The sequence below is a fragment of the Pogona vitticeps genome, chromosome 5 (genome assembly GCF_051106095.1).
Source record: "Pogona vitticeps strain Pit_001003342236 chromosome 5, PviZW2.1, whole genome shotgun sequence".
Taxonomy (NCBI): domain Eukaryota; kingdom Metazoa; phylum Chordata; class Lepidosauria; order Squamata; family Agamidae; genus Pogona; species Pogona vitticeps.
This window is the reverse complement of record NC_135787.1, coordinates 143,793,300-143,816,195: the sequence shown is the minus strand read 5'-3', so window position 1 is coordinate 143,816,195 and position 22,896 is coordinate 143,793,300. Positions and strand designations below refer to the sequence as shown.

The 22,896-nt window shown below is 40.8% G+C and overlaps 1 protein-coding gene across 1 annotated transcript in view; it reads right to left on the bottom strand.

The window, feature by feature from the left end:
- Positions 1 to 17,101, bottom strand: part of HELB (DNA helicase B) — a 33,215-nt gene extending 16,114 nt beyond the window's left edge. The window contains exons 1-5 of the mRNA XM_020786016.3: positions 16,691 to 17,101; positions 14,019 to 14,393; positions 10,463 to 10,653; positions 7,864 to 8,745; positions 3,720 to 3,891 (exon numbers count right to left, since the gene is read on the bottom strand). Coding sequence (XP_020641675.3) covers positions 3,720 to 3,891; positions 7,864 to 8,745; positions 10,463 to 10,653; positions 14,019 to 14,393; positions 16,691 to 16,880 — 1,810 coding nt within the window. The 5' untranslated portion in view covers positions 16,881 to 17,101. The remainder of the gene's footprint in view (positions 1 to 3,719; positions 3,892 to 7,863; positions 8,746 to 10,462; positions 10,654 to 14,018; positions 14,394 to 16,690) is intronic.
- Between the last annotated feature and the right edge of the window lie 5,795 nt (positions 17,102 to 22,896).

Genomic DNA, 22,896 nt, shown 5'->3' with positions numbered 1-22,896 from the left:
ATTGGACTGAAAACAGTATAATGAAATACTTTCAAACTTTAAAAAGAAAAAAAATCCACTACATTTCAAATACTGCTCCCTACTTCATAAAAACGTTTTCCTGAACTGCCTTACTGTAAAGCAAATAATGTTGCTTTTTTGACAAAATTCACTGTAGGTCATAAAATTACCATCTATAACAGTGGTCCCCAACCTTTTTGGAACCACGGACCAGTTGGGGGGTGCAGGCTCCATGCGCTGGGGGTGGGGGTATCCTCACCCCTTGCGGGTGGGCATGCCACGCTAGCGGGTAGTCATGTCACGCTTGCAGAGGGGCGTGTCACCATGACACACCCACCCACAAGTGTGACACACCCACCATGTGTCCGGGGGGGCCATGGATCAGGGGTTGGAGATGCCTGATCTATAAGATCTTTAATATGATTTTGAAAATGCTCAACATGGTTACCTTCACACACCCAAAAGGATTAAAACAGTTTTTAAACATTCTGAACACCATTTTAAAGAGAATTATGTCATTCATCTAATAATACAACTATTCAAAAACATTTCCCTTGTGGAACAGACTGATTTCACTTTTCTCTTTATCCTACACACTAACCAATACATAACAGTTGTATTTTTAATTGACTATTTATTTATTTACTCCTTGGCAACATTTAAGGTAAACTTACAGGAGGAACATCGGAGTATTCCCATTCCAAACTGCATAATCTCATTCTCCGCTGAGCACACAGTTCCAAATGCTGCAAATTGTATCATATGGCAGTACTACGGTGCACATACTGTCCCTCCAGCTGTTCTGATCTATTGCTTTTTTGCTGTACTTCAGCTGTTTTTTTAATCAACCATAAGGATTTATAAATTGCAACTTTCTGCTACTTCCTTCTTAATAAAGAAATATAAATAAGTAAAGTTAGAAGCAGGATCAGAATTTCAGACAGGACTACTTTCATAAACTACATTACAAAGCCAAAAACATCATGAAGATACATAAATTAACCTACTAATCAAGGCCTTGACCATTTCATAAGATTTGTATTTAAATTAAGTTGACTTTACAAAATATATCATACTCGACATCCACCAATGATTTCAAAGCCTTTGGAGTTGGCTTACGACAAAGAGCAAACACTCCCCAAAATTATGCACCTGGCTTGAACTCTAAATATATTGAGCAAGTTTATGTCCAATGTGAAACTTAGAAATAATGTGTTAATACACCATATTATTGTTAAAACTGTTGCTTTCCTTTCGTGCTAAACAGGAAGGCAAATATAATATTGCATCTACAAAATAATGGCCAAAGATACTATTGCTTAGTGTAGTAAATCACATGAGAGTAGGCCAACTGTATCAATGGGTAAGTCAACTCCTTTGAAAATTCCATTAATTCAAATGGGCCTCCTTTAGCTGCAATGTACTTTAGCATAGTAAGCAGCAGCTAGAGTAAGACCATCTGAATCAATGAAACTTACAGAAGACTTGACTTACTAAATCCCCATTGGTTCAATGGGCCTAGTTTAGTCCGATTTTCTATGCTAAGCAACAGCATTTTGGCCAATGTTTTAAAGGTAATTATTTTGCTGCTAATATGTTACTTTTAAAATGTTATTTTCTCCAGATTTAATACTAATGCATTAAATCAACATGTTAGTTCTGAGCTCTTCTGTACTGTGCAACTAAATAGGTTTATTTCTGAGGATATACATTATTAAGAGTCAGGATTTACACGAAGGCATGGATTATATCAAGACACAAATTATCTTGTAATTTAAGAACTTTAGCTGTCTGGATACCCCAGAGGCTTAGAGCAAGAGGCTGTAAGGGTCAGGCATTCGAATTCCCAAGGTGCCTCCTGGGAGAAGAGCCAGCCTGTGTGGCCTTGGGCAAACTGCACAGTTCCAGGGGGCCACCAGAAGAAAGGACTGGTTAACCACTTCCGCATACTTTATACCTAGAAAATCCTGGGATCCATCAACCTATGTCAGAATAAGCCTGAGAGCATATATTTGTTATTTTAAAAGAGATGTGAATTTGGCATATAAGACATTCCAATGTAGATGCACATTCATTTGGGCTCGTTTTGTGTAACTTATTTATTTATTCTATTTACATCCCGCCTATCTGGTCGTTATGACCACTCTGGGCGGCTTACAGAGTCATAATACTATAATAAAATAATAATAAAAAATAATAAAAATTCAGTTTTCATTCAGGTGGAGGTTTTTAAATAAATAACTATGTTTACATTTGGTCACAGATTAAAAAAAGCCCCCCCCCGAATAGATCAACAATCATGAACGCTCCCTGAAATTTTTCAGAACCTCGTCCCCCCAACTCAGTCCACATGTCACTCCTACTAATAGATTCCTGTGCTCAGGAATTTTCAGGACACATGGAGTCCCTGGACAACTAAGCCACCTGTATCACTTTGAGGAAGAAAATAGAGCAAAATGAACAAATCCACAGTACAGTGGACCCTCTTCTTACAGAATTAATCTGTATTGGAACGGTGGCTGCAGGTTGAAAAATCTGTAGGTCAAGTCTCCATTGATCTACAATGCATTGAAAACCAATTAATCCCATAACCGGCCGTTTTTGTTCCATTTTTTTTCTGGTCTGTAGGTCGATTCTCCGGCTGCAAGTCAAATTTTGCAGCCAGAGAAGTCTGTAACTCGAAAAGCCTGTAAGTCGAGCCGTCTGTAAATCGAGGGTCCACTGTATTCTCAATAATCCAGGGAATTTATGACACCAGGTGAAAAAAGCATTCTTCCTTGTACTACATGGAAAAGTTTTGAGGTGGGGAAAGGTTGTTTGGGTTTTTTTCCTTTTCCATTCTCCAAAAAACTCTCCTATACCCCACAATATAGTGATAACACACTCTGGTTGAGGGATAACAGCTTCCCCAAACCTAAGCCCTTTAATGCTTAAGCCTCAGATAATGACAAAAAGTGTTTTCCTTCCCTGCAACCCAGCAAGCCCTGAACAGCAAGAACAGTAAGTTCCAGGCTGGTTAGAGGCAGAAGAGTATTCTTCAAGTTCCCACAATATTCTCTCACCATGATTCCAACACCATAGAATTTGTACCTTCCCACTCTGTTAAGAACTACTGTATCTCCTAAGACTACCTGATATGGATTTTGTTTGAGCATCTGTTTGAAGATTACTTTCTGAGAGCTGCCATTTATAAAATACCATGAAACACAGTTCTCTCACACATTTGGTTGAGCTGGGAAGTACAGTGGTGCCTCGCTTAGCGAGTGCTTCGCTATGCGATGAATTCGCATAGCGAGGGGGTCCGGGCCATCGCTGGAGCATTCGCTCAGCGATGGCCCCTATGGCGATTTTTCGTTTTGCGATGATCGCTAAGCGATTCGCTTAGCGATCTTCGCAAAACGAAGCGGGGGAGAACAGCTGATCGGCGGTTCCAAAATGGCCGCCGGAAGGTCCGCGCCGCATTTTCGCGCCCTGCCCTCGCTTACCGAGGGCGCGAAAATGGCGGCGCTATGGAAGAAACATCGCTTAACGGTGAGTTTTCAAGCCATAGGAACGCATTGAACAAAGTTCAATGCGTTTCTATGGCTTTTTTAGTCCCGTTTAGCGATGTTTTCGCATAGCGAAGGTTAATCCGGAACGGATTAACCTCGCTATGCGAGGCACCACTGTACTTGTTATTTCAAATTTGGATTATTTTTTCACCACTGTTTCCCACTTACCAAGAATAACAAGCTTTGTAAGTCTGGCAGAGTAGAACAAGTACTCTAAAGCACGGCTCAGGACTCCTACTGGCACCAAGCTTCCTTCATCTACCACCAATACATTGACAGTAGAAAATTTCCATGGTGATTTTCCATTGCTGTTCCTCCAGCCATAATAACTGTAGATAACCTAAAATCACATCATTAAAAATTAGCATTGGCCCGAAGTTAGACTTGACAAACTAGATTATGGGCTTACTCCTCCTATATTTCACATACCATTTTAATTTCAATTTCTTGCTCAGAACAGACCAATTTGCTATGAGGCCCTGAGTGGTGAAACAGAATAAGCAAGCCTGCTTGTGGTCCCTATCCTAAAGAATAAACACAACCTATCGTTTGCACTAAGTGAGGAAAGCAAAGCCAGTTGCCAGAAATCTTTAACTGCATGCACCAAGAAGTATCGATTTTTTTTTTGCAACGTGCAAATAACATTTAATTTGTTTTTCATTTTACAGTACTTTGTTTTCTTTATTTTCCAATGTAACCCAGCGTAATACTACCCTTGAATTATTATTATTTATTGAATTTGTATCCCGCATCATCTGGCAACAAGGCCACTCTGGGCGGCTATAAACAGTAGAAACAACATTATTAAAACACGATAAAAATAAATAAGTTAATACTGTACAGTACAAGCCAAAGAGGGTAAATTAAAAGCAGGTGGCAATAAAGGTGGTAAAAGGGTGATGGAGAGGATGATAATAGGGAGGCTGAGATCTTAATGCTCCAGGAAAGCCTGGTGGAAGAGTCGGCAGGGGGCGACCACCGAGAAGGCCCAGTTTAATGTATTCGCAAAGGCTTTTACAGCAGGGATCTAATGGTTGTTGTGGGTTTTTCGGGCTCTTAGACCGTGTTCTGAAGGTTGTTCTTCCTAATGTTTCACCAGTCTCTGTGGCCGGCATCTTCAGAGGACAGCCCTCTGTGCTCTGGTCTGAAGATGCTGTCCTCTGAAGATGCTGGCCACAGAGACTGGTGAAATGTTAGGAAGAACAACCTTCAGAACACAGCGTAAGAGCCCGAAAAACCCACAACAAAAACCCTATGGGCCTCCTTTGGGGTCACAGTCCTCAACTGCCCTGCCTGTGAAGAATGGGTATTATAGACAGATCTGGCTGGGAGCAGGCGTTCTGATAGACACCAAGGTCCTAAACCGTTTAGAGCTTTGAATGTTATCATCAGCCTCAAGGGTAGCCCCATGTAGAGAGCACTGCAGTAGTCTATTCTTGATATTACAAGGGCATGAATCAGCGTCTTGAGTGCCCCCACATCTAGATAGGGACGCAGTTGGGCACAGATGCCACCTGAGTTTCATGAGAAGAGTTACTCCCCCAAAGGAGAGGGAGTTTCCCAACCCACTGACTCCATGACCTCCTGGAGAGACCCATTAATTATTATGGTGGCCCATTCTGTTGTTACTGGCTTGGCTGCTTTGATGAGCCAGGCCAAAACAGGGTCTAAAGAAGAAGTGGTGTCACAACAGTGCGCAATCACCCCATCCACCTCATTGGACATTACAGGTTGAAAGCAAGTTAACCTCGCTGGGCAAGACGATGCACTGGACATCTCAGCTCAATCTACTGTCTGTAAAAAGGGATCCAGGTCCTGACGGATGGCCTCCACTTTAGATTTTCAAAATGCTGCAAATTGGTCACAGGAAATACTAGGGGGAGGCGTATCACTGTGGCCAACTCCGGATAGATCACGTACTATACGGAAAAGTTCCGCCTGCTGGTTGTGAGTTTCGCTTATCTTCGCTCTTCTAGCAACCTTTACCCCAGCTAGTTAAAGCTTAGATGCGATCCTGGCAGTTTTAAAATTAATTTTGTCAGGGCCCTTCTCCAAATGCTGTCTAGCCTTCTCCAATTACACTTCATGGCCCTCAGCTGCTGGTTAAACCAGAGGGCTGGTCAGGCTCGGCGGTGGAGAGAGCGTTTAGGTGCGATCATGTCAACTGTCCTGGTGGCAGTGGTATACCAGCCATCCACCATAGCATTGACAGGAGCGCCAACCAAGTCAGCCGGAGTCCCCGCATGGTATCTTGGAATCCAGCAGGATCCAGTAACCTGCAGGGGCAGATCACCTTAATGGGTCCAAGCTCCTCAGGGGAGGGAAGTGCCACTGAGAAGCTGCATTTAATTAGGTGGTGATCCAACCATGACAAGGGGGGCGATACCAAGTCAGGCCCCATCGGAGCACACACTCTCTGCTCAGCAGCAAAGACCAGATCCAGCATATGGCCACCCATGCAAGTAGAACCACTGACTTGCTGGGTCAAGTCCAAGGAAGCTTGCCACCGAATGAAGCCACATTTCAAGCTACCCTCGCCCCACCAAAACAAACACAGTTCTGATGTTCAGAAGCGAAAAGAGGTGTCTTGTACAAGTGCATCTTCAGACCTGCTTCCTTCAAAACCAATTAAGCATACAACCAATGTGAATAAAGGGAAAACTTTACATAAGTTGTTGTTTGGTTTTGTTGTTGTTGTTGTGGCTGGGCTGGCCACCTCTGTCAAAATCCTCTCTGTATTTTGGAACTGTCCAAAGTACACACTCCTATATCAAATACCGCACACTGTCTACCTTCTTTCTCTTGGGAAATACTATGATAGCAACTTCCTGCAGGTGACAGTCCACCCTTTTCTTAGACTGAGTGGACTGCACCACTCTGTGCCGCTGTCTGCAGGCACTTAGAAGCAGGGAGCGCCACCTAACTACAGGTGCTCCTCTCCACTAGAACTTCCAGAAAAATATCAGAACCACGCAGGGGGGGGGGAACACTGCAGGCCACTTCCTGAAGGCAGACACTTCAACTTTGGGCAGCATTGTCCACATCCTGCCTCTTCCTCAGGAAATGCTGGCATAGAGCTTGATAGGTGGGGGCTGAAAATTACAGAAATAAAAACTTGATTCTAGCATGTTTTGCTTTCCATCAGTTTATTATCTTCTTTAAAATATGTTGTCTTTCTGGAAAACCTGATGCCAAAATATTGCTCTGATCAAAACTCAAGCCAACAAAAGAACAACACAATAGAAGTGTAACAGAAAGGTGAGAAGCTATAATGTTCCAGTGACTATTGCATTTATGCTCTTTTCACCTTAAGAGTGCAGGGACTGATACAAACCTTATCACTAGTTATGTAAATATCACAGCTTAAATGAGTGAGCTTGGGAATATTTGTTCTCTATTCTTCTAAAAATATTTTTAGAAATATGTTACAACCAGACACAGAATCCCTTTGTAAATATGAATCCCTGTTTGGCTAAGAAGGAGTTAAAATGTTCTCTCCCCCCCCCCCGAAGAGACAGATTATTTTTCTTGACTGACAGGGTCAAATGTTCAGATTGCCCCAGACCTGGAGCTGAATTCTCCTTTGAATACTAATGTCAGGAGCCTGATCTCATGAATCCTGACAGAATGTTTACTAAAAGCAATCAGTGGTAGGACAAACACAACTGCTCTATGCTTTTGTAATGCACAAATATTTTGAATGGTCCTTATAAAATTGTACAGTATGCTAATTCTCTGGAGATAAAAGGCAATATTTTTAAGAAATTGTAATGTGAAAATCCTTTACGCAAACTTTCCCAAATTTGGTTGTTGTAGGTTTTTCAGGCTCTTTGGCAGTGTTCTGAAGGTTGTTCTTCCTCCTAATGTTTTGCCAGTCTCTGTGGCCGGCATCTTCAGAGGAAAAACCCACAACAACCATTAGATCCCGGCCGTGAAAGCCTTCGCAAATACATTCCCCAAATTTGGTACACAGAAAGAACAGGCTGTTTGCTACACTGATGCCAATTTGGTACTGATCTGAAGTCCAGTTTCAAAGTTATATTTTTTTTTGTTTAGTTTGCATCCATTTTTAGAATTGCCTTGTAGAACGCTGAGTTGTTCTCCTGCACAATAACACACCTGCACCATCAACTCAGTAGTAATAACCAACAGAGGTCTGGATCACTGATATTCAAAAACAGAAGATTTTCATATGAGAATCTTCTCATTTTGAGAATACATTTTGAGAATACATTTTGCATATGTGTAAAGTGACAATTATACCACTGCTCTATCAGATGACTAAAAAGGTTTTTTTTAAAAAAAATCATACCTGGTGAAGAGTATAAGCAGGTTGTTTTGTTTTCTTACTCAAAAGAGCAGCTGCCTTTCCTGTAGGTGCAGTAAATAAGACATTTATAGAGTCGTTTCTATTCAGATTAGATGAATGGCGGAAAGTATTCCATTCTTCAGATGCATCCAGGTCAGCTTCAAAATCATTGCAAGCATTTGCAACTTCTTCTTTTTCTGTCTGCATTAGGTAATGGAAGAGGCTGCTAATCACTGTTGTTTTTCCACAACCACCTTTGCCACTTATGATTGTCACTGGATTAGAACAGACCAATTGTACAGCACTCTCTTGATCAGGATCTGCCTCTGCTTTACATGTTGATTCTTCCCTTTCAGTTTCCTCCTCAGAATCCAAATCACTGCTACAGTTTTCGTTCCAAGTATTGCTGGATTCCTTCTGATCCATTTCACAGAACAACACCTCATCATTTATTTTACTCTCAACCTTCGAGTCCCTTGTCTTGTTAATAGATGAACCACCATTAAAAATCTTTTTCACATCAACGTGCAAATGCCATGGAGGATTCTCTGTGAGGTGACACACAACATCTGCAATCTGCTTTTCAAATTTGTACAAAATGGCAGGGAACACACGCTCTTTCTCCATTATCACTATCTCCTCATCTTTCATAAACCTAAGTGCTTTCCAGGCCTGGTCTACAGACATCTTCTTTGATACCATGCGTGTCAACTCATCTTGTTCTTCATATGTATGTCCATCATTTCTACAACTCTGTTTCAGTTTCTCATATACTATTAATGCATTCTTCTGCAACTCAGGAATTTTCTGAAAGAGGTGTTTGCACTCACATAAATTCTTCAAAGGTGCCTCAGCAAGGTAGACGCCAAATTCTCTGTACATGATCTTTTAGAGAAAGCAAAAATCTGTTGCTTTGGCAGTATTTATCAAGAGGTTATAAAAAAACTAAAGAGCAGGCAACTAGCCTTTACCTAAGCAGCATTAGTGATCTACTTCTGAAATGAAGCAAACACATCAAAACACTAAAAAGAACTTCAGAAATCCTATTAGACAATCTATTCATTGGTTCCCAACCTTGGGGAACCCAGGTGTTCTTGGACTGCAACACCCAGAAACCTTCAGGTATGCTGGCTGGAGTTTCTGGGAGTTGCAGTCCAAAAACACCTGGGTTATCCAAGACCAGGAACCACTGCATTAGAGCAGTGGTCCCCAACCTTGGGCCTCCAGATGTTCTTGGACTTCAACTCCCAGAAATCCTGGCCAGAAGAGGTGGTGGTGAAGGCTTCTGGGAGTTGTCGTTCAAGAACATCTGGAGGCCTATGGTTGGGGACCACTGCATTAGAGCATTAAGACAGCAGTCATACATCTTCACTTGTATTCACTGCAGTTGAGCATAGGAATACAGCTGAATTCACCCAAGATTTCTCATAAAGGAATTAAACAGGTTAAAAACCAAAATGACTCAGTATACTTTCAGCACAGTATTGAGTACTGATATCAAGATATGGGTACTGTGCTTCCACTACAACAATGTCAGAGATTATCTTAGTTTTGTGTTGGAGCAGAAACAACAGTGATCAATGATAAAACCGACTGAGTAAAAAATGAACTTCTACATTGAGCAATAGCTTTATTGGATCACTGCAATACTACAAACATGATAATTTTTTTAGTTTGCCAGAATTTTTCAGGTTTAGAGAGAAAAAACTCCATGGAGTGAATATTTAAAAGTCCAGAAATCTGGCTAGGTGGAATGGTCACTGTTTTTGAAGGCACACTGATTTGCATGATGGAGAGTGCAGACTCAGTGAAACACTGCCCTCTGGGCAGACTAAAGTCTGGAAACATACCCTTTGTACTGGCTTAAAAGTATAAACATGGGAGAAACATAATGGCTAAAGACTAAATTTGCATCCACTGTTTTTTCTATTGAAATTCCATTGCTGAAATCCTGTTGCAGTAACTTACACTGCATAAGGCAATGACATCAGCACTAGCAGCAATTTTTTGGAAACTGAAACTTTCCAACTCTGTCTAGAGGCTCCCATGTAATTCCTTTCATCATCAGGATTCCTGTGGAAATTGTAGGATGATAAGGGAAGTCTTGAATTACCAAAAACCACCACTATTGGGATAACTTTACTAGTGGTGGCTATTTTCAGTGATTAAAGACATCCCTCTCCCATCCTGCAAGTTCCATAACTTCCTGTCAATGAAAGGGATTACAAGGGAGTTTGGGGACAGAAGTTGGAAATGTTTAATTACCAAAAAAATTACCACTATCAATGACATCATCAGTCTTATTCAATGTAAGTTATGACAACAGGATTACAGCCAGTGCTTTATTAATTTATCAGACACCAAAAAAGTTAGCCTCTTCATATGAATGAAGAATCTATGTAATGAGATAAAATACTGTTTCTTCTCTACAATACAGCAGCATTTGTTAATTCTATTTTTTTTTTAAATACAAGAATTTTTAAAAAATTATACAAGGACTGTGATCAGAAATATGTAAAATAGAACATATTTTGTATCTTTATACTTCTCAGTTCTGCATTCAATTAAGACACGAACCACTGAAACATATCTATTTTCTTACTGGGTTAAATCCAAGTTTCCATGGCTCTTCCTTTAAGATTTTATCCAATCTTGTCAATCTGTCACCTTCACATTTGACTGTGTTGTACTCAAACCATTCAATGCAAGCAAAAACATTGCGTGGCAGAAGTTTCGGCAAGAATTCCAATATAATAGGATAGGACAACGCTGCCAGCACAGCTTTCCCTGCATCTACAAGAACAACAAAAATCTATTTATAGAACAGAGATAATTACGCCAGCTACATTTTTAACAAATAAGAGCTAGATAGAAAAATCAATTCCTACCACCCATAAGCTATTCCAATTTACATTAAGCAGTGGCTTGAAACTGAATTTTAGTGTTTTTATGATTATTGAAAGCCAACAAATAACCCATTTGTTGAATGACACAGAAATACTTTTTGTTAGTATATAATTGAATGAGAAATACATTCTAGTGAAACCCCAAAGCCACCCACTTTTATTCATCCGTTTCTTACTTTGTGGTAGTTTGCAAAGATTTAAGACTGAGAAAGCAGAAATATTCCCATCTGCTTCTCTCTGTGAAAAAGGAAGGCCATTTTCTCCTTTGGTTCCTGGCTTCTAGTGCCATGTTATGTGGGAACTGCTTGCCTGCACATTCCATTCTTGTACTGCCTGGTCCTTTCATCGTTAATTAATCATACTTTCCCATTACATTTCAAAGTGGAATATCATGGTTTGGAGCAAACAAGAATCTGAAACCAAATTCAAGCCATGTTCCCAGATACCAGTTTGCTTTAAATTCTGCAAACACTGCTCCAAAAATATAGCTTAGGAAGCTATGGTTATTTATGACCAGTCAATTTACCCCTACAGGATTGGGGACCACTTCAAATGGTCCACTCCCAGGGACAACTACAATCTGAGTCATTCCTGAAAGCTTTAGGGGAATTTCTGGTGAACAGACATGACCATCCTGTCAAGGCCTAGTTTCACAAAGGAACAGTGTGGTAAAAATGGTTTATCCCAGACCCCCATCAAAAGCTATGGTGCCATTCAATACCCAGGATCTACAGAAATGTGAAGAATGAAACAAGCTGGATTATGCCTAAACGCAAATGGAAGGTTTTTAGTACTACTTATGGTTTCCATCTTTCTTTTTTCTATTTCTCAGAGTAGCACTGTTTTTTTTACTGTATACTTATTTTTCTTAGCTTTAATGTTGACTTTTAATGATGTAAGATGCTTCTTTATCCTTTGTTCTTGACTTCAAATATTGTCTTGTAAAGATGTTAACCACCATTGTATACTCACTGTTTTCAACTTTAAATATTTTCTTTCACTTGGGTCCTTTTATTAGTCAGTAAAATATTTTAAATAATAAAATTAATTATAACAGCTCTCTTCAAAACTCCTCTGTTCTCTGAAAATTTTTCCTGTTATTCCTGAATAAAGCATCCCTGAGATATTCCCTCTGGTTTATCTACTCCTGCCTTGAAGCTGTACCTGCTACAATTACCAAGTCAGATCTGGAACACCATAACTTCATTGTTTAGAACTATCTTCTCTTAAATCTAAGGTTATTTCTCTTTAATCTAAATCAGTAACAGCCAATTTGTGGCTTCTGACTCAACATATACTCTTGGAGAGACAAGAGGGCCTTCTAAATGAACAGTGCAAAGAAATAGAGGAAAATAATAGAAAGGGTAAAACCAGAGTTCTGTTCAAGAAAATTGGAGATATCAAAGGAACATTTTGCCCAAAGATGGACATGATAAAGGACAAAAATGGTAGGGACCTAACAGAAGCAGAAGACATCAAGAAGAGGTGGCAAAAGTACACAGAGGAATTATATCAGAAAGATCTGGATGTCCTGGACAACCCAGATAGTGTGGTTGCTGACCTGGAATGAGACATCCTGGGGAGTGAAGTCAAGTGGGCCTTAGAAAGCCTGGCTAACAATAAGGCCAGTAGAGGTGATGGCATACCAGTCAAACTATTCAAAATTTTAAAGGATGACACTGTTAAGGTGCTACACTCAATATGCCAGCAAGTTTGGAAAACTCAGCAGTGGCCAGAGGATTGGAAAAGATCAGTCTACATCCCAATCCCAAAGAAGGGCAGTGCCAAAGAATGCTCCAACTACCGCACAATTGCACTCTCATTTCACACGCTAGCAAGGTTATGCTCAAAATCCCCCAGGTTGGTTTCAGAAGTATGTGGATCAAGAATTCCCAGAAGTACAAGCTGGATTTTGAAGCGGCAGAGGAACTCGAGACCAAATTGCTAACATGCACTGGATTATGGAGAAAGCCAGAGAGTTCCAGAAAAAGATCTACTTCTGCTTCATTGACTATGCAAAAGCCTTTGACTGTGTGGAGCACAGCAAACTATGGCAAGTTCTGAAAGAAATGCAAGTGCCTGACCACCTTATCTATCTCCTGAGAAAGCTATATGGGGAACAGGAAGCAACAGTTAGAACTGGATATGGAACAACTGATTGGTTCGAAATTGGGAAAGAAGTACGACAAGGCTGTATATTGTCTCCCTGCTTATTTAACTTATATGCACTACATCATGCAAAAGGCTGGACTGGAGGAATCCCAATCAGGAATTAAGATTGCTAGAAGAAATATCAACGACCTCAGATATGGAGACGATACCACTCTGATGGCAGAAAGTGAGGAGGAATTTAAGAACCTCTTAATGAGGGCGAAAAAGGAGTGCAAAAAATGGCCTGAAGCTCAACATCAAAACTGGTCTCATCACCTCCTAGGAAATAGAAGGGGAAGATATGGAGGCAGTGACAGATTTTACTTTCTTGGGCTCCATGATCACTGCAGACAGTGACAGCAGCCACAAAATTAAAAGACGCCTGCTTCTCGGAATGAAAGTGATGACAAACCTAGACAGCATCTCAAAAAGCAGAGACATGACCTTGCCAATAAAGGTCTGTATAGTCAAAGCTATGGTTTTTCCAGCAGTAATGTATGGAAGTGAGAGCTGGACCATAAAGAAGGCTGACTGCCAAGGAATCAATGCTTTTGAACTGTGGTGCTGGGGGAGACTCTTGAGAGTCCCCTGGGACTGCAAGAACAAACCTATCCATTCTAAAGGAAATCAACCCTGAGTGCTCACTGGAAGGACAGATCCTGAAGCTGAGGCTCCAATACTTTGGCCATCTCATGAGAAGAGAAGACTCCCTCGAAAACACCCTGATGTTGGGAAAGTGTTAAGGCAAGAGGAGAAGGGACGACAGAGAATGAGATGGCTGGACAGTGTCATCAAAGCTACCAACATGAATTTGACCCAACTCCGGGAGGCAGCGGAAGACAGGAGGGCCTGGTGTGCTCTGGTCCATGGAGTCACAAAGAGTCCAACACAACTTAACAACTAAATAACAACAACATACTCTTGCTTCACATAAGAAACCTCCCCATTCATATCAAACTCTAAGACTGAATTATTTGCTAACATTGGACAAACACCTTATATCTGCTTTAACTTTGATTTCTATTTAACTGAATTAAGAACTGGCTTAGCCGCCACCACAATAAGCAAACAATTAGTTATACAGTACATGGTTATATTTACCTGAATACTTGATATAATAAAAAATGTCAAAGATTTTGGTATCTGCAGATCTTTGTTTTTCTCTACATTTTGACTCCTTAAATTCTTCCAATTTTTCTTCAAGATTTGTTAAGTTTAGAGAAGATCCTTCAGGAAGCCACTTAAAAAATTCATCTCGAAATGGATCTGGAACAGTGCATGCTTTAAATAAGAGTGAAATAATTGCTTTTTGATTTTCCTCTGTATCGATCTGTAGATAATAAGATGGATAACCTTGCATAAAGTACTTTGATCCAGATCTTTTAACTTTAATATTTACTTTCCACCAAGGATCAACAAATGGAAACCGTCCAACCACTTCGTACTCCTTCTCGGTGTTTAATTCCTTTATTACAACTGTAATAATTTAAAAGGGAAAATGTTAATACTATATCTATATATTTTGATTTTTTAATCAAATGAAGTTTTAATTTTTTTGAAAGGTTAAGATCACAATCGGATACCTAAAGGACCGCCTCCTTCCATATGAACCTACCCAGCAGTTAAGATCTAGCCAGGGGGTCCTTTTGAAAGAGCCGTCCCTTAAGGAGGTAAGAGGGACGGCTTGTAGACAAAGGGCCTTTTCGGCAGCTGCCCCCAGACTATGGAATGCACTCCCAACTGAGATTCGTCTGGCGCCGACACTGATGACATTTCGGTGCCAGGTCAAAACCTTCCTGTTCCAGAAGCCTTTTAATTGAAATAATATTAGCTGTGGGTCCGATGGCAATTTATATACTGTATATATATATTAATTGTATTTTAATTGTTATGAATTTTTATTGTATTTTAAATGTTTTAAGCCACCCAGAGACCTTTGGGTAGTGTGGGTGGCATATTAAATAAATAAGTAAACGAATGAATGAATGAATGAATGAATGAATGAATGAATGAATGAATAAATAAATAAATAAATTGCACCCTAATCACAGACCCTGTAAGAAATTTAAAGAGAACAAACTGATTGAAGCAGGCTTTTCCTCATAATTAAGCTAGAGATGTTTACAATTCTCATGTTCTGGCTACACAGATTGGCTCTTCTACAAAGCACAGTGCGGAACTGCACTCCCAACCTCTCTATGGCCAGGTACTAAATGCAGTGAATTATCTAAGTAGTTAATCCCATTGTGTTCTAATGGGCTTAACTCCCAAGAAAGCAAGAATATGGTTGCAATCCAAATCCATAAAAAACTGAACACATGTAAAAACAAGTAAAACTTTTAATAAAACCCTTCCAAGCTTTCGCTAAATTCCATGCTGATAAAAATGAACGGCATAGCAAGTATCTTTTAGAAACAATGTGGTCTTTGCAAAGAAACTTAAGGTGGTAGCACCTTTGAAAATACATAAATTATCATTTAAATTACTTGATGAGTGGTTTGGACAGCCTATTTATTTGAATCTAAGACATGCAGAACACCTTGGTAATTATCCTCTTGTTACCAATGTGACTGTTACCATGTTTTTCCTACCTCAATGGGTCCCAACCCTTCACTTTCCCTTCACCATGAATTCTGTGTATAAAAACCTGTAGTTTAACTATTATGTCAGTGTGCCTGAGGAAGTAGATTAAAACCCACAAAAAGTCACACTGAAATAAATTCATTAGCCTTTAAAGTGCCACAATTTTCTTTTCCTTTTATTGTTGCTATACCTGCTGAAACAGACTAACATGGTTGCCACACTGAAACTCATGACTCTTATTTGTTTATTTATTTATTCATTTATTTATTTATTTATTTATTCATTTATATCCCACCCATCTGGTCAATTGACCACTCTGGGTGGCTAACAACACTTAAAAACAAAACAATTCAAATACAACGCAAATATACAACATCAATAATCAATTGTTCAAAATGGAAAGAAAAATAAATAAACCAAATAGTGGCTGGAGGGAACGCTCCTCTGCTTTAACAACTGGCTGTCTCATCTCTAACACCGCTAATCTGTTTGGTTTATTTGTTTCTAAATGTGTGACTCATCTTTTGACACAAAGAAGCCCTCTTTGGAATTCACTTAAAACAACTACTTCCCTTATTAAGGCTATATTTGTAGCTGCGTTCTAAAGAAAAACTAGATTGCTGTACTTACGATATGTTTTTTTAATGGCACATTGTTGTTTTATACAGTATACATTTATAATTCCCTGAGTCTTTTTTTTAATTGCACGTTGTTGTTTTATACAGTATACATTTATAATTCCCAGAGTCTTCCAGCTCACATATAACTCTGGAAACTGTAGCTCAAAACAGCAACTTTCCTCAAGGGTTGAATTCGGGTAGGGCGCAACCTCTCTGGGAGGAAGGAAAGGATCTGGAGCTTCCAAAAAGTGAACGCTCTCCCCCCCCCCCCCCACAACTCAGGAAAAAGCACTTTAAGCCTGAACCAGCCCGAAGCTAACCAGTGTGCTTCACCCTAAATGGAAAAGGCCTACTCTCCCGCCCGTCTGTCTGTTGGGAGAGTGGACAAGCCTGGCTAGCAACAGGGCATTTTAAATCGCAAATAGCAGAGGTAAGGACTAGGCATGCCTGGCGGGCAAATGGGAGCATCCTGAGACTGAGGGGCTGAGGCGCCCAGCAGCCGCTGCAGAGGCAAGGCGAAAAGCACGAACACCGCTGCGCAACTGGGGGAGGGGCGGCTCCCGTCCTTACCGGCCTTGCGCCGCGGGCGCACGCCCTGGCCCGAGTCCTCGGAGGTGATGTCCAAAGGCTCGGGGTCGTCGTCGTCCTCGTCGTCGTCCTCCTCTTCCTTAGCAGCAGCGCCTTCTCTTTTCAGCGGCAGCAACGAGCCCCAGAGCTCGAAAGGTCGCCTGCCTCCCGCGCGGCTGGGCTGCTGGGCCATGGCTTCTCCTTTTTTCGGAATTCCCGCGCAGAACGGCTCTGGCGCCTCCGGACAGCCAGCAAAGGCAGGAGGAGGAAAGAGGGGGTGTCTTCCTCGCTGACTTGTTTTCCGCCCAGCTGCTGGCAAGTAGCAAAACAGGATTATCCTACTACAGGCAACTTCCGGTTTTGAAATATTGCCGTTTGTGATACACACACACAAGCACACGCACAGAATACTCTTGCTCACTATCCGGACTTCCCTTTCCCACCCCTCCACCGCGCGATCAGCGTAGCAATACTGTACTATGCTAAATGCCAGACGGACAAATAAAGCAAGATCGGAAATGTAGCATCAAGAGCAGTCAACTGGCATGTTGTTGGAGGTTGTGAATGACTTTCCAGTTTCTGCATCCCGGTTCCTTAAGCAAGCTTCTCAGAAAACAAAGCAATTTTCTGCTCTTCTCTTGATTCTAATTTACAGTCACATATTGACCTGATCAGCTAACGAAAATTGAAAAACCAGAAGCCTCAATGCAGAAGAACAAACTCTATTTACCCCCCCACACACACCTATTGATCCCACCCTGTTAGACAGCACACTGAGTCTCTTCAATCTTCTGTGTGACAACCCTCCAGATACAGCATTTGAAAACAGCTGTTATGTCAACAGAGTAATTCTAAACACATTCTTCATTAAGTAAGTTGTATGGGAGGCAATGAGACTTCCTTCTGATCTTCCTGCAGACATATAATTATGCTGTAAGTGGGGCTTTGGAGTGAATGTGTCTTAGAGTTCTGAAATGTCACATAGTCCTTAATAGTTTTGACTAGTGCAAGTAACAAATAGGTTAAGAACTTGATCTAATAGCCATTCACTGACATTTGGTTGTTATTGAGATCTTTGTTGTCCAATGCAGCTCAACATGGTGTGTGACATGGTGAAGGATCCCGGCAGATTCCTTTGCTATGACAACAAGCTGTTATTCTGCATGTTGGTTTTCCCCTTATCTGGATTGATTCATGAGGACATTTTTCAGCAAATAGTTAAAGTTAGCTTATATTAACTACATCCTTGTATCAAATGCAGTGAGGTTTTCAATTACCCACTTTTTCTATGACCCATGACCATAACTTATCCCATATTTAGACTGGGGTCTTGGATTTTTTTGTGTTGGGGGGTACCTTTCTGTCAAATTTTTCCCCAAATATACATAGGCCTCCCCCTACCCCCAGAACTGTGGCTTTATCCCCAAATGTTTTCTTCTACAGTATGTACTATGTTTCTTAGGGGCAACCCATGCATTAGTCTCTCTCTCTCCCTCTCTCTCATTGACCTCTTCTACTCAATTTTTTCTTTTTGCTTCATGTTGTTCTTATGCTTGTGAGAATTATTGACAGTCAAATTAATCTTCCACAGCCATCAAAAGTCACTGAAAACTATTGTTGTGTGCTTCCTTGCTTTATGTGCTAAGGTTTAGCAATCAGAATATTTGTGGACATTCCAAATAGTAATAGTGACTGGCCAAGATACTTAGGATACTTGGGATTTGGGGAGAATTTCTGGAAACACACCTCTGATGAACAAAGAGACTTTTATTTTGATTTCTCCTACTGAAGGAAGTTGCATGAAAATTGCCATGTCAATTTGTTGCCACAGAAATGACTAGGAGATATGTGACACCTTAAAGAATAATGGATCTTATTCAGCATAGGCTTTTGCAGACTACAGCCCAAAAGGTATTTTCACCCACAGTGGACAGTACTGGCTACCCAGTGTAATGGGAAATAGCATGCAATGTTGCCATGTGTGCTGTTAGCTGCAAATGAGTCTTGTGTGATGTGTGCCAGTTCTTTTTCCAATACAGTGGTGCCTTGACTTACGAACTTAATCCGTATTGGAACGGTGACCGTAAGTCAAAGCGTTTATTACGTCAAAGCATCATTTCCCATAGGAATGCATTGAAAACCAATTAATCCGTTCCGGTCGGAAAAAAAAAAACCTAAAAAATAAAACACTGCAAGCCCCTGGGGCTGCAAAAAAGCAAAACAAATCCCAAAATAAACAGAAACATAACCCCACCAGCCCAATCCCACCCTTCAAAATATTTTAAAAAATTAGTTTTAAAAAAAGCAAAAAGCAGCACCTTACCTCCGCTGCTGCTGCCAGGCCAGGGCTTCCCCGCCGCTATGGGTGCCGATCACTGCCTTTGGAGGCCTCCTGGGGGTCCACTGCCAATAGTCGCTTTCAGGCTTTCCCGGGGGGTAGACTGGGCCTACCAGGGGAGGGCTTCCCCTGGTACGCCCGATCTACCCCTCCGGGAAAATCTGAAGGGGGTGATCAGCGGTGGTGGTGGGCCCCTGGGAGTTCTCCCATGGTGGCGGGGGAAGCCCTGGGAAGCCTCTGAAGGTGGCGATCGGTGGTGGCGAGGCCCCCCAGGAGGTCTCCCATGGCGGCGGCGCCAGAAGCCCGGGAGGCTGAGCCTCCCTTTCCCTAACCATTGGGGCGAAAGAGCTACAAAGAAGCAGCCTCTTCGCCACCAGGGGGTTAGGTTTTTTTTAAATTTCCCGCCCCTTTTCCCTGCCTGTTTCTGTTCGTTAGTCAAAGCTTCGGCCGCCAGTCAAAGCAAAATTTTGTGGCCGGAGCTGTTCGTAACCCAAACTGTTCGCAGGTCAGGGCGTTCGTCAGTCAAGGCACCACTGTCGTTGAATGTTATATATCTCTGTGTGTTTGCATGTTGTTGTTGTTTATTCTATTTGTATTCTGTGTTTCTCCCTAAATTCAGGCTTGAGGCAGTTGGATAAAAACACACAAAAGCAGGTACAGCTAAAAAAAACATAATACTGGAACACAATTGAATAATTATACTGATAAAACTCTAATGATTTTAAAAACAATTTATAGATTTATCCTTACACCATGTTCTATGTGTATTCAATGTCATCAAACCAGTACTGACTTATGTTAATCCTTGTAGGTTTTCTAAGATATGTGATAGATTTAAGGAAGTGGTTTTACCTTTGCCACATAAACACCCATGAGTTTCTATGGGCAGGTGGAAATTTGAATCCTGAGTAGGCCCGCATTCCATCCACTAAACTTCACTGGCTTTTCTGCATGCAGCACCAAATCCATTAAAATTCTCTTTTTCAGCCACCAGTCAGTTGTCAAAAGTAAACCTGAATAAAAAGGGCTTTCCTTGCTAGTCAAAGGATAGCTTGGAGAGAGGCAGCCTAGCTTCTCCTAACACAGAGCCCCACAGCCTGGGAGCAGCCAGCAAGAAAGCCTCTTAATTTGTGCTCTGATGGCACTGGGTAAATATCTCTTGTCAGTGTAGGTCATATTGAAACAGAAAGTCTCCATTAGACCTCAGTTCATCTTGCCATCCCTTGTTTTAGACTAATGACTTCCTTTGTATGCATACTTTATCCAATAATCCTTCAGGAGGGAAAAATAGTCAGCTGCTTCACAAACTGCTCGGATGGTCAAATAACATCCAAGCCACAGCCCATTTGATCTTAATATAGATGTTACAACAAGAGTAGAATATTATGCTGGAGTATCGTGGAATTCCTGAGCTGGAAAGCAAGAGACACAATGTACATTGCAAATGACTGAAGTCATCACAAAAAAGCCAAACATGCGGCATGTGTAAAGTAAATTTTCAGGAACCATTTTCTTACATTTCATATGTTTCAGACATTTAAGATCACAAGTTAACCTCAGCATTAGCATTCATTTCATCAGCACATGAAATTCAAAGCTAGAAAATGAGGAAATGGTGAGTCATTCATTTACGAGAGGATAATGCGTAAACTTGAGATAACAGTAAATTAAGTCATTCTTTAATTTATGGGAAATAAGATTTCGATCTCATAAATTCAAGAGAATTGCTTTATCTCAGATGTACTGGTAAGATGGGTGCATGGCTCATCCTGCTGACACTTATATTGGCTCATCATCATCATCACGGGAAAGGCCTCTCAAAATAATCTTCTGGAATGATAGTTTAGGGGCTGATACAGAAAATAAATCCTGTAGCCGTAGAGTTAGAAGTTGGTGAATTTATGTTAGTGTGCGAGGAGAAGGCATGCATTCCAAAATGCTTGTTTAATTTCACAGACACCATACAAAAAGTACCTGAGCTGATTTCTTATTTCCCCATCAGTTCTACCTGTTTTATCCATTTATGTTTCATGTCACCTTTTTAGACCTAAATAATCCCTGCTTGTGCCAATCATACAAAATGCCAGAGAACTCAAAATCATCTGCTGCATGTGCTACTTAAGAGATGCTTTGGTCTATACCTATTAGGAGTCACATCCAGATAATCTATGGCAGTGGTTCCCAAGTTTGAGGTCCCCAATATTCTTGGACAATGATTCCTAAAAGCCCTAGCCAGAAGGGTCTATCCTGGAGTGGTAGTCCAAGAGCATCAGGGGACCTACAGCTGGAAACTGTAATCCAAAACCTATACTTAAATTTATGCAAGATACCCTTTCGTGCCACATACAAGCCTCAAAGTCAGACCACTGAATTGGAGACCACAGAATAAGAGACAGGCAACATCAATCTTTCATGACTTTTCTTTGCAATCGGCAACAGTCAGCATTTCAGTCATTATATTTTCAACTGGGCATCCAGCATTCGCAAACCCTGAAAGGCAGCCTCAAACGCAGCACATGGCAGTAGTCCAATCTAGACGTCACTAATACATGGATTAGAGGGGTAAGCAGGTATATGTACAATACAGGATAATAACTGACAGCTCTGTCCCCAACCACTGTACTAACATGAGCTAATCATTAAACAGTTGAATAACAAACACTCTCTGGTAAACTAATATAGACATCTGAATATGACATTGATTCATGATTATCTTTCATGAAGATCATCGTAATTACTGCAGTGCTCCAGCTGTGATCATTTATCTGTTTGAAATATATAGTCTCTCACAGATGTTTAGAAATAACTTTAAATACTAGGTCATGTTGTACTTTTGCTGCAAATATATATTACAGTGAAGTATCGGTGAAGTATTGGTTAATCTTCTCTACAAAACTCTTAAAGGGAATGTCAAAAATGACAGCTAAAATTGCATCATATTTATTAATTGGTGGTAATTGTAAGTGCTGAGTAGCATAGTATTTTATGTGCCCAAATATTCAAATTTTTGTCACAGAAAGACACCTTTGATGGATGAATTTAAATATTGCATTTCCAAACTGCGAATGCCGTTCAGCCAAGATTAGTATGTGAGCAAATGGTCTCCATATCTGGGAGACAGGTCAGCTACCTGTTCTAGATAAGGTAGCACTACCTCTGGAAGATCAAATGTGCAGCTTGAAGATCCATCTTTGTCAAGGGAGGCACTAGTGACTCTAATAGCTCAGAAATACTTTTATTCATTTGGACGAGTACACCAGTTGCAGCTGTTCTTGACCAGGCATAGCTTGGCTACAGCTATCCAAGCACTAGAAACCTCAACACTGGACTGTTCCAATACACTCGGAGTGGGGCTGCTCTCAAGGAGCTGCCGCTAGTGCACAATGCTTTGGCTACCTTTCTAAATGTGGCAGGCTACCAACAACATGTAATACCTCTGCAGTGGCAGCCTAAATACAAAGTTTTATTATTTCTTGAGAAAGTCTTAAGCAACTTGGGCGCAGGCTCCCTGGCGGACTGACTTCTTCTGTTACAGCCATCTAGAGAGACCATGCTGTTCCATGCAGAATATTCAGTATTTGGCATCCACTGTGTGGAACGCCCTTCAAAATACTCTTTCAGCTTTTAGCGGTAGGCACCTATTTATGCAAGCCTCTCCCATGTAGGCCAATGTAACACCTATTTCATGAATCACGTAAACGTTTATATTACTTTGTGTGTTGTATATTTCTGTATTGTGTCTACTGTATTGTCCGTGTATTCGTGTGATGTGTATATTATGCTTTACGTTGTTCTACACTATTTTTGAAAGGTTGCATTCCAAGCCATTTATGTACTTGTAAATATGTAAACAAATAAATAAAACCAAGCC